This window comes from Microcebus murinus, chromosome X (genome assembly GCF_040939455.1).
Source record: "Microcebus murinus isolate Inina chromosome X, M.murinus_Inina_mat1.0, whole genome shotgun sequence".
Classification (NCBI taxonomy): domain Eukaryota; kingdom Metazoa; phylum Chordata; class Mammalia; order Primates; family Cheirogaleidae; genus Microcebus; species Microcebus murinus.
This window is the reverse complement of record NC_134136.1, coordinates 124,298,705-124,311,600: the sequence shown is the minus strand read 5'-3', so window position 1 is coordinate 124,311,600 and position 12,896 is coordinate 124,298,705. Positions and strand designations below refer to the sequence as shown.

Below are 12,896 nucleotides of genomic sequence, written 5' to 3'. Positions count from 1 at the left end.
ACTCTCTGTTCACAGTATGATATATGCCCATGCAGTTCCCACCAAATATGTACTGTACACACACACAAACACACTCACTCACTTTCAGATACCTGCTCACAGACCAGACTACAATTATTTTTATAATGGGATTATCATTCACATAGCTTTTCATTTAATATATGACCATTTCCCATGTCAATCTTTAACTTTGAATCACCCCTCAGTCCCCTTCCCCCCTTGACTTCAGTAGCCCTGTTCCCAACACACAAACTCTTTCTTCTGTAGAGACTGAGACCCTCCTGCCTTCCACTCCTGACCCCTGCTCTCCCCCCTCTTCCTGATCCTGGGTCTTCCTCCCAGCTTCCCTACACCCACCTGAGTTATCCTCCACCTTTCCCCTCTCATCACACTTGATCATGCTCTTTCTGCCTCATTCCTGACCCTGGGTATCTCCACTATTTCTCCTTTTCTCCAGCCACTGTGTGTTAAACCCTGCCCCCTTTCCCTGTCTGAGTTGCAAATCACCTGTGTTAAGAGGGTATATAGTTCCTAAGTGGGAACTTCCTGGACAGAACTGAATTTCAGACAGTGGGAATAAATGACTGCTAGGATGGTATTTTATTCCTTCTCCTTTCCAAAGAGTCAGCTAACATGCTAACAACTTCCTTTAATCCTCCTATGTGACATAGGATCAATGGTTTTTTGGAACACAAAAAAACTCCACATTTTTAACTGAAACTGACATTTTTATTTTATTCATTAAACACATTTCATTATAGAAAGGCAACTTGGAAGAGAGAAATCTCAGCTCAGGGGCAAAGGCAGGTCTTCTTCAAGAAGGTGGCCTGGAATCAAGGTCTGAGAGAAGGTAAAGTGCTGGGTGGTGGAGTCATGGGGAGGAAGGCTTCAAAACCTCTTAGGAGGTTGGTTAATGGCCAGAACTTTGGGAGACTTAATAGGTAACCACGTAGCAGGCAGCCTGTCCACACAGTGTGTGGATGTTGATTCCTTTTGCAGGCCTCGGAGGATGCTCATATAGGGTCACAACAAAGGCGGTTTAGGGGGGTGAGGTGTGCTCCCTAGGTCGGCCTGCTCCTCTCCACAGACCTCAGGGAATCAAGCTCAGGAAGCAAGGCACGCCTAAGGCTATCAGGGCTAGGAGTGGGGATGGAGCTCAGGCCTAAAAACTTAGGGGAGGAAGAGGAACTCTGGCCAGGAAACGTAGTAGGGGACGAGGAGGGGCTTAGGCCAGGAGACCTATGGGGAGAGGAGCTGGAGCATGAGCAAGAGCTCTCACCACTCTGGTTAAGGATAGGATAGAGCCTACCAGGAGGTGAGGGTGAGGAGGCACGCATACGGACTGCATGCCAACTAGGCTGGGAAGCAAGGCTTGGGACCTCAGGATCAGGAGAGCTTCTATTGCTCCGAAAGACAAGCCTTTGTAAGGCACACCCAGGGGGGGAATGAGGATTCCCGTCAGCTGACTCAGGCAGAGCGCGGCTGCTGAGAAGCGTTGACCTTCGCTGGGTAGAACATCTCCTAATGACAGGGCCTGGCGTCGTGATAGTGGTGCGAATTGTTGGGCTTGATCTTGCTGTGCTGCTGCGGAGGACACGACCTGGCGGGGTGCTGTGGCTTTGGCGGGCAGGGCCTGGGCCAGGTGCAATGCCATGGAGAGCAGGGCCTGGTAGGTTAGCCCGGCTGCGGAGAGTAGGGCCTGGCGGGCTGGCGCGGCTGTGGAGAGCTGGGCCTGGCGGGCTGATGCGGCTTGGACTGCAGTGAGCAGTACCTAGAGGGCTGCCCTGGCTGCGGGGAGCAGGGCCTGCAGCACATGCACGGCGTCGGACAGCAGGGCCAGGCGGGGTAGCGCGGCTTTGGACGGCTGGACTTGGCAGAGTGGTGCAGCTTCGGCGTTGGCGAGCAGGGCTTGGCTCAGATGCTTGGCTGTGAAGGTCAGGGCCTGCTCTGGCTGCTTGACTGCGAAAGGCAGGCCCTGGCCGAGATGCCTGACTCCACGTGGAAGCCTGGGAGTGGCGGCTGCTGCTGGGCTGAGACCTTGGAGAAGATGGCGACAGAGGCTCAGAATACTGAGGCCTGGGAGCCACAGGAAACAGTCGGCTCCCGGGAAGCTTCCGAGCCTGGGCAGCCGGGTTGCGGTGGGGCTGCTGACTACGACGGTTTTTCCTGGGACTCTTGGTCTGGGCCGGGTGCCCGCTGGGCTGGCCAGTGCCCTTCAGGGGTGGCTCCACAGCAGCCAGGCCGGCCTTCTCGGACACCACACGTCGAAGGTCTGCGTGAGGACTACGACTGCCCTGGAGGTCAGAGCGCCTCTTAGCCTTCACACACTCCATGGAGGGCAGCCCCGGGCCTTCATCGGGGACGAAAATGGCGGCGGCGGCTGCATCTGCTGGGCTACTGCTCAGGGCGCCTGATGGAGACGCGTCACTAGCGACTGCGTGGACGACAGCAGCAGACTCCTGATTGCCTACGCTGCATTCGTCACCAGAGCCGAGGGCAGCCTCATTCTTTGGCCCTCCAGGCAATTCGCCCTGCCGGTGCTTCTCCTCCTTCTCCACGTGTGACTGGGTGGCCATAATGCCAGGTTCTCACTCAGAGACTGAAGAGCGCGGCTGCTAGTGTGGCGCTAGTGGGACCAGTGTAAATCTTGAGAGCTATTATAGAATGAGGAAGGGGGTGGAGCCTGGCCACTCCCACCTCTGATTGGTGAGCTGGCTGTCACCTGACACTTCTCTTCCCTGAGCCCTCCAACCAGTACCCGTCTGGCGTTAACCCAGTGGGTGTGCCCTGCCCCTCGGGACCAGCCGTGGCCCAGTCAATAGTGCGAAGCTCTCTGTCCTCAAACCGGATCCCTAGAAGTGCCTGTGTGTGTGTGTGTATGAATATGAATATATATATGATTATATATATCATATATATATAATCTTCTACTTATTGACTTATTATCCTCTAGGATCTCAAACTTTTTGAAGTCCCTCCCTTTAACTCCATTGGTATCTTCAATACCCTCTCCTTTCTCTTTCCCTCTGTTTCATTTAAAAAGTGTAAATGATGTATGAGCTCATAGAAAAAAATCTGAAGGATGATTTTTCATTCTTTTCATACTTAATCTTCTGAATGGTTTCAATGAGCGTACATCACTCTTGTACTCAGAAAAATACAGCTATTTGCATTTTTGAAAACAATTATTTAACATTTATATGTTCAATTAAGTTTTAAACTATTGTAAGAGATTGGGCTTTCTTATATATTATTGAATAGGACTATTAATTTATAGTAGCTTCCCAGATGAAAATGTGATGATATGATGATACATATAATATAAAAAGTCTTATGTGAAATCTATGTGATGCTACAATTCTTCCTCCAGGCATCAATTCTAAAACAAAAACTAAAACAAAACAACAAAACCTTCATATATGTTATATGCTCAAAGATAATTTTTATAGCGTCATTTATTTTTTAAACTCTGAAAAGACCTCAGTTTCTAGTAGGATACTGGATGCCCATAGAATAAATGTACATAGCTTTTACAGGATATTTTTGAAAAACGTTTAATGCCATGGGAAAATGGCTATGATATTCAAAATCCTATATAATGTACTGGACCTACTGATCTATATTTATACTTATATATTTATTTTTCCATATATCTAGCTATTATATTTCATTCACTGTAGTACAGTTCTCAATTAGGAGCACTTTGCCCCATGGAGGAAATTTAGAAATGTCTGTAGACTGTCACAACCAGGAAGGGAGAGTGCTACTGGCTTCTAGTGTGTAGGTGTCAGGGATGCTGCTCAATCCCTTCAATGCACAGGAGAGCCTTCAACAACACAGACTTATATGGCCCAGAATGCCAATAATGTCAAGTTTGACAATACTTGCAGTAGGGCATTTGGATAATTCAGAAAAGTTTAAGAAAATTTAAATCACAAGCAATCCTACCAGTGATTGATAATTATTGTTAGAAGTTTGATATGTGTATGTATTAAGCCATCCAAAGCAATCTAGAAGAAGAAGAAATTTGAAGGACTTTCACTGTCAGATAGCAAAGCCAACTATAAAGCCATAATAATTAAAACAGTGTGATTTGTGTACAAGGATACTTTGTTATGCAGTAATAGATAAAGATACATATGCCTCTATCTATTTAAAGATAAATAGACCAATCGAACAAGAAAAGAGTCTACAAACACACATCCATATGTGATCACCTAATTTACAGCAAAGGTACCAATGCAGTGCTTGGGGAGAAAGACAATCATTTAAGTTAAGTGGAGCTGGACTAATTGGATATCCAGTTATGTGGCAAAAATAACTTTGGCCCCTAACTTACACCATACACAAAAATTAATTCCAGAAGATAAAGCTTCTAGAAAATAATTCACATATTTTGATGCCCTTGGAATAGATTATAATATTGGAACCCTTTAATGAATTATTATCGGAATTATTAGGGTATTATTAAAGGAATTAAAGGGAATTAATTTTAATTATTAAAATGATATAATTTTACTTTAATTAAAAGAATTTTAATTATTAAAAGGAATTAAAGGGTATTATTATCGAGTATTAATATCGGAACCCTCTAATGACTAGAGGGTAATAAAACCCTCTAATGATAAAGGAAAATATTAACTACATACACATGTGCACATACACAGACATTCGGAAAATGTCTTACATAAAGAATAAAATGAAGAAAAAAGTAAATGCAATTAAACCCTGGCACAATATTTCAATAGGCACTTCACAAAATAGTATACTCGATCAGTAAACAAATAAGACTGCTCAAACTCAGTCATCAAGAAAATGCAAATTAAAATCACAATGAGATATTAGTAAATATCTACCAGAATAGCCAAAATGACTACCCATGTGAAGAGTTGGAGAGGGTATAGAGGAACTGGAACTCTAATTGCTGGTAAGAGTATAAATTGGTACCGCCACTTTGGAAAACTGGCAGTGTCTATTAAAGCTGAATTTATGCATTTTCCATAATCCAGCAATTCCATCTATGTTAGTTTTCTATTCCTGCATAACAAATTACCACAAATTTAGTGGTTTAAAACAATGTCCATTTATTAGCTTAGAATTCTACAGGTTCAGAATTCCAGGCATGGCATAGCTAGGTTCTCTGCTCAGGTCTCACATGGTGAAATCAGCGTGTGATATCAGTCAGCCAGTCTGTGTTTGTTTCCAAGGGCTCAGAAGAGGAATACATTTCCAAGCTCATTCATGTTATTTGCACAATTCAGTTCCACTTTTAGCTCCTAGAGGCCTCATGCAGTTCCTTGCCACATCAACTCTTCATATTCCTCCTCATACTTCCAATCTCTCAGGAAGGGCCCAGGCCATCTTAAGGTCTCACCTGATTAGGTCCGGCCCACCCAGGATAACTTTATTTCAAGGTCCACTGATTTGGGACCTTAATACATGTCTAAAATCTCATTCCCATACAGTGTAACATAATCACAGGAGTGATATCTCATCATATTCACGGACTCTAATCATGCTCAATGGGAAGAAGTTATATTAGGTCAAAGGTCATTAGAGGTCATCTTAGAATCCTGCCTACCACAGTCTGCCTTCTGGCCCCCAGTGGTTTCGTCTTTCCCACATACAAAATACATTCACCCCATCCCAGATTCTCCAAATTTCTCATCATATTACAGCATCAGCTCAATTCCAAAAGCTTATCTGAATCTCATCATCTAAATCAGGCATGGATGAGATTACTGGGTATGATCCACCTAGTAAAACTCCTAGGCAAAATTCATCTCCAACTGTGGACTAGTGACACTAAAGTGACAAGCTATCTTCCCCCAACATACAATAAAGGGACAAACATAGGATAACAACTGTAAACATTCTGGTTTAATATGGGAGCAAATGAAAGGCAGAAAGGAGTTAAGAATTGAGAGCAGTTTGGAAATCCAGCTGATTTCTACTAACAATCTGTCCAAGGCAATTAAGGCATTTTCTAAGGTGATTTAGGCTTTCTCTATCATGCACCTCAAAATTCTTCCAGCTTTTGCCTACAACTCAGTTTCAAAGCCATGCCCACAGTTTTAGATGTTTGCAGTGGCTGCACCTCACATCCAGGAACCAACATCTATACTGGTTTTTATCGGTGTGGGTCAAACCACTACACTCTTAGCAGCTTAAACCAACACTCGTTTACTAGCTCACAGTCGTGAAGGTCAGAAGTCTGTGCATTGTGTGAGTGCCTTCTCTGCTCAGGGTATCACAGGGTGGGATGCTGCTGGACTTGCCGTGCTACTTTCTAGAGTCTCTGGGAAGAAGCCCTTGCATACCCTTCCATGTTGTCAGCTGAATTCAGTGCCCGGCAACAGGAGGACTGAGGCCCCCTTTCTCCTGCTGGCTGTCAGCAGGGGGCAACATTCAGCGCCTAGAGGACACCTGCAGTTGCTTGTCACCTGGCCCTCTCCAAATGCTCTCTCATGCTTCCCATCTCTCTTTCAGCAAATACCTAGGCCCTTGTAAGTGTTCACCTGTTAGGTCTGGCCCACCTATCTTAAGGGGAGTTGATTTGTGACTTTAATTACATCTGCAAGACCCCTTTTGCCATGTGATGTAATATAATAATGAGAATGATATCTCGTTATATTCACAGATTCCACACACACCCAATGGGAAGAGTTTATACAAAGACAAGAGTCATTAGGGATGATCTGAGAACTCTGCCTACCATATAAAGTATATATCCAACAGAGATGCATAAACATGTTCTCCAAAAGACATAAATAAGGATGTTCATAGTAGCATTATTGTGAAATAGTCACAAACTAGAAACAGTCTAAATGTCTATCAACAACAGTTGAATGAATAAATTATAGTATGTTCATAGAATGGAATACTATACGACAATGAAACAAAACCCCTACATACAACCAAATGGACAGATCTCAAAAGCATTAGTATTGAGCAAAAGAAACCAGGCATAAAAACATACATGATTTATAATTCTGTTTGTATAAAGTGCAAAAAACAGGCAAAATAAATCTATAGTGGCATAGGTCAGAATAGTGTTTAACTTTCAGTATAATGACTAGGTTGGGGCATAATATAGGTTTCTGGGGTGCCAGTAATGTTCTATATCTTGGTCTTGGCACTTGTTACATGCATGTTTTCCCTTTGTAAAATATCATCAATTTGTTGTCCCTTATGATTTATGCAGTCTTCAATTTAAATTTTATACTTCAATGAAAAGAATGCTAACAAAAAAGAAAAAAAAAACTTAAGGGCACAGAAAATTGACAGAAATATACTTCAGACTCACAATCTCCTATAGTCAAGTCTAAAATAAAAAATGCTTTGAAAAACAAACTTAACTTTTCCTGACTCATTTGTCCATAAAACCTGACCTGAACTGACATTAGGCTATTTGGTAGACAATAACTAAGAAAGACTGTAGAGAGTTTGTCAGATTGATTGAAATTATTGAATTCTTTGTTCAGCCCCTCAGACGATATGATTTTTCTCCTTTGATCAATTGATATAATGAATTAATGAAAATATTTCCTAAGATTGCACCATGCTCTCATGAGTAGGAAACTACCAGGATGTGGTAGATTTATATACTGTTGAATTTTATGCACTTAAACTTTATTGATAAAAAATAAAATGTACATTAGTGAGATAGATCCACATCTATGTGTGTGTGCTTTACTCGCTCCTCTTCCATGTTTTGGAATCAGGGCTTAGACATCATTAAATAAGTTTGTAAGATTTCTACCTTTGCTTCTAGCTTCTATGTCACTTTTTATTGGCTTAGGAATCTGTGATTCCTTAAAATAACTGGATGTTTGTATGTAAACCTCCTTGTACTTTTATCAGTAATTTTGACTCCCAATCCTAGTGCAAGAACACCACTATTTTCTGGTAAAGGTGCGGCTATTAAAAAATGTGTAGAGGAAGAAAGTACTGTAAATAACATCAGATGGACTTGGGAGACTGTTCCACTTCCACCACTTACTTAGTGTGGGACTTTCAACAAGTTACTGAATCATTTGAGCTTTATTTTCTTCACTTGGGAAATGGGACTATAGTCTCCTCCCTTGCATTGTTTCCCCGCAAATTTAGCAAAGTGCAATTTTCACCTTATTAAGCCAATTAATGTTCAAATCTTCTGGGATGAAGAGTAAACATGCATATTAATTTACAAATATTCACAATTAACAGCAACAGGTGAGAGGTAATAAATGTTTTAGGAACTGTATATATTTCTGAGCATTTGTTTAATCTTCTTGAAATTCTGTTAGTATTTCTATGTATTTTTCTATGTAGAATTTCTACAGATCATTTCTACATAAAATGCATTACGTATTCTCTAATTTTCTCAAAATAACATACATACATGGTCTTAAAAGTTAAATATTAACTCTAGCCTTTAATGAAAGCAGAAATTATTTGATTCTAAATCCACAATCGCCTCCACTCCTGCTATGGCTCCCTGAGACAACTTCTTTCAATATTTTTTTTTTGTTTCTCAGGTATTTGCCATGCTATTTATACATCATAGTCTTATACTATACTGATTGTGGCATACTGCAAAAATGGCCACAAGTAGGACTTCTGGTTTAAGCTCTTTTTACAACAAGAAAAAAACTGAGCAAATTGAAGCACTGGCTTTGTAAAAAACCCATCAGAGAACTGAGGTTGCAGGTAAACCCCCACCCTGAAGGATAGACAGATTCACAGTCACAACCGAGATCTACTTAACTGGAGCAGTTGCCTCTAGAGCCATAAACTTGAGTGGTAAATTTGCTGAATTTCTTGGGGCTGAATGTGGACTAGCATGAGAGTGAAGGGGCCTCCACATGTTCAGGAAAACGTTCTGGAAACGTTTACCTTCAGGAAAACGTTCAGCCGCGTGGCAACACGGCACCCCGCACCTGCTGCATAAACTGTGCAGCACGGTCCGTGTTGGGTAGGTACCTGATGATGCTCTCCCCCCTGGAGGAGCGTGAAGCCGTAGGTTGCTAAGTAGAAGTGCAGATGTTGCTTCTTCCTCCACAACCTGCAGCTGTTATCCAGGATTCACAGGTCTGCAGGACTTCAGACCTCAAATTGAACCGCACTGCAGTGGCATCTCCCTGTGTAGAGCACCAGGCCAAGGCACTCGAAAGTGTCCAACGGGAACTTAGCGGCGCCCTAGCAGCTGAGGCCCCACGGCTTCCTCAGCTTCTCCTCCGGCCTGCGCTGGGCGCGCCCAGATCTACCTCATTGGCGGACGCCGCGCAACCGCGAATTTGGAGCAGCGCGTATGGCTGGGGATCTTTAAAGCCAGCCTCACCAGCCTGCTAGCTTCCTTTTGGTAGTGGTCTTTGCTGCTGCCAAGCTCCTGACCCCGGCTTGGACAAGAGGCTGCTGCGCGCTCCTGGACCGGGTGATGAAGGTGGCTGTGGTGGGGGCGGCGAGAGTGGGGAGCAAGGGGTGCAGGGCTCCCTGGGTTGCTCTTCGCTGCGTGGTTGGGTGGCAGTTCTCTTTCTTATCCTGCCCTTGGCATTCTCAGCCAAAAACACAAATCTGGCCAAGTAGTGGCCCTGCAGCGCTGGGGGTTGCGGGGTGGGGGGTTAGGGGAAGGAAGGTTTCAAATTCTAAGAATTTACTGGGTTGCTTGTTTGCACTATCAAGATTGGCCACTTGTTGAAAGTGAGTACACGGGAGGAGATCCTGCCTTTGATTTTAAAATGGCGGCTTTATTGGTGTAACTTGTTGGCTAACTGTATTTGCAGCCGGTTCTCTTAAGTGATTTTTACGTTGTCCACACATACCTGGAGACTGACTGTACTGCAGTCCTTGTGTGCGTTGGCATTAACTCCTGGGCTTTCAGTGCTCATTTTGTTACATACATGGAAATAGTACTCAAGTTCTCTGGTCCCCGTAATCTCATATGAAAAAAAGGAATAATATATTCCAAATTTAGCGGGGAGTAAATGCAATAACATATTTGAAATATTTAATACAGCAAAAAGAAACTGGATTATTATATATGTGTGTAATTTCTAAACTCATTTTCTAATAAGTTTTAAAAGTTTTCGCTGGATTTATTTTTTAGGTTTTTGTGCTAAGATTCATAAAGTGTTCTGAATGCTGGATGGATAAAAGCCAACGTAACTTGGTCCTTTTCTTCAAGCATCTCACAGTTGAGTGTGGTAGGCAGACAGACAAATTACATGAAATGGCTTAAAGTGAAGAATTAGAAGTCTTTCAGGAGTATTGTGAGAAAGCATAGAGAGACACAAAGGGAGAGGCTGCAGACTGGGATGGACTGAGGATGAGTGGCCAAAGAAGAAACAGGAAACCTAAAAGAGTTGTTTAGAGTGAGAGAGGTTATGTAACTTGCTGAAGGTCACACAGCAAGGCAGAAATGGGTCCAGGTTTCAACCCTGGAGTGTCTGGCCCCAGTGCTCCATGCAGTTTGCATTACCTTGAGCTCACTCTTATGACAATGTCACTTGTTTTTATCCCCAGCCACCACTTCCAGGCCGTGCTTGCCTCGAAATTGTTAAAGAAGTTTGCCAAGTACAGTGAATAAACTTATTGGAAGACATCTTCCAAGGAAAGACTGCTAAATGCTTGAAGCATTATTAGAAAGAATGACTTAAGTGGCAGGACAAGGATTGGAATACAAGTGTGTCTTATTTGACTCTAAGGCCCATCTCATTTCCACTACATCTGTGAATGCATAATATTAATCCACTTTCATTTTTATTCTCTTTACCGAGACTGAAAATTCACCAAGATTGAGAGAGACTTTTAAGTAGAGTTTTAGAATTATATTTTAGTCCTTAGGGTTTATTTTTCCTAACTCAGCTATACTCCACTTAGTTTCTTTGTGAAAATGCATAAATGTTCTTTATTTGGCATATGTCAATTATTAGTAACAACTATTATTTACTCAGTGACTATTATATGCTTATATTACTTTTGAAATAAGTAATATTATGATCCCTGTTTTATATAATAGTAATTGCTAACTTTACTGATCATTTAACATTTGCATAGTGCTGTTCTACCAGATTTCATCCCATTTAATCCTTAAAGAAGCCCTAAGAGGGGAGAATTATTACTAAGCTTATTTTTCAAATGAGGGAACTGAGGAACAGAGAGGGTCACAGAATTTCCCATGGACACACTAGAAGTTAGTAATGAAGCTAATATGAATCAGGTAGCCCGACCCCAGAGTGTGAGGTCAACTGACTACATGGAAGGGGAATGGGAGCTTTGCTTGGCCCTTTAGCTCTGAAGTTGCCAGCAGAAATTCAAATCCAGGTATGGGTGATTCTAAATCCCCCTACTCTAATCCCCCTGTTCATCTCCCTCACTTGTGCTCTGTAAATGGTTGCTCCTACTCTACTTCATTCATACTGTAGAGTGAGCAGATGTTTATTAAACACCTGTACAGTGCTGGTAGAGAGAAAAATCAGAGAAATAGTTCTTTCTCTCAAAACTCTTGCAGTATATTGGGAGAGACAAACACATAAAAAGATAATTAGAGTGTGGTAAAGGAAGACTTTCTGTAAGAGGTGGCACTTCAGCTATGTGTTAATGGATAAGCAGAAGGTATATATGGAAAAGGGATGCGGGGGAAATTCAGACAAAAATAATTGTATGAGCAATGGCTCAGAGATTGCAAATAGAATGGTGTGTGTATAAAGGGGAGATACAATTAACATGTGTTAAATATGAATGGAAATGGTGAAGGGAGGTGATTTTAGGGAAGTTAGCAAGAGTAAGATTATGAGGAGCCTTGAATGGCATGCTAAGGACACAAAAACATATATCATGTCACCTCTGCAATAACTTTCCTTCCCAACTCATATTCACAGCATTTAATAACTTTCTGAGGCTAGCTAACAGAGTATAAGAGGATAATATTTATACTTAGGGGGTGGGGTAGGGCATTCAGAAGGAATGAGCGAGCAGGCAAGAGAGAGTACAGGTAGGGGTTACCTAACGGAGTGGTTGATATCAGGGTGGCAGAGAAATAAGATGTAAGAAAGAGAATGCTGATTTACTGAAATCTTCAGCACTGGCTTCATCCTTAGGATGGTCCTGCATGACTATAGAAGTTCCAAGCCTCACATCTGATGAGCATGAAAGGGGTGTGTGTGTGTGGGGGGGGGTGTATCAGTGAGACAGAATGAACCTGAAGTGAGTTCTATTTCTAGATCTATATTGGTATAGGGTGGAAAAACTACTGGTTATGGTGGCCTAGGAACCAGAGGATGGGGTGGGAGAGAGCTGACTTATATTTAATATATCTATATCTTTATTTTTCCATTAATAGCATGAGACCAAAGATATCCCCAAACATGCCTTGCAAACCAGTGTTTGGAAGGGAATTTCCAATGTTTGTTTCCATCCTTGACCAACAACCACCTTTTGAGCTACACATTCTCTTAGTAGATATGGCAAGTCTTGGTCTAACTCTGATCTGGGAGACAGTCTTAATTTTTTCAAGTAGACATATATAAAGTTATGCAAATCATAAGTGCACAAGCTGATTTTTTTCTTTGCAAAGCTAACACATTAATGTGACCACCATCTACGTTAGCAGCATTACTCACAATAGTCATTAATTTGAAATGACTCATATGATTATGTTGCTACATAACAATTTATCCCAAAATTTAGTGGCTTACAAATAATCTTTTATTATCATTCATGGTTTCAGGAATTCAGACAGGGCACAGCTAAGATAGCTATTTCTACCCCATGATATCTGGGCCTTAGCTGGGACACTCCAGGCTGGAGGCTAGAATCATCTAAAGGATCATTCACTCTGCAGTTGAAATTAAAAATACAGTACCATTTACATTAGCATCCCCCCAAATGAAATACTTAGGTATAAATCTAGTAAA

The 12,896-nt window shown here is 42.1% G+C and overlaps 1 protein-coding gene across 1 annotated transcript; it reads right to left on the bottom strand.

Moving 5' to 3' along the window:
• Positions 1 to 1,061: 1,061 nt before the first annotated feature.
• Positions 1,062 to 2,576, bottom strand: EZHIP (EZH inhibitory protein). The gene has a single exon (XM_075999187.1). The coding sequence runs from the start codon at positions 2,574 to 2,576 to the stop codon at positions 1,062 to 1,064; it is 1,515 nt and encodes a 504-aa protein (XP_075855302.1).
• Positions 2,577 to 12,896: the final 10,320 nt, after the last annotated feature.

Bases quoted from the DNA above. Each gene is read 5' to 3' on its own strand.
- EZHIP (XM_075999187.1), bottom strand. From the start codon at position 2,576: ATGGCCACCCAGTCACACGTGGAGAAGGAGGAGAAGCACCGGCAGGGC.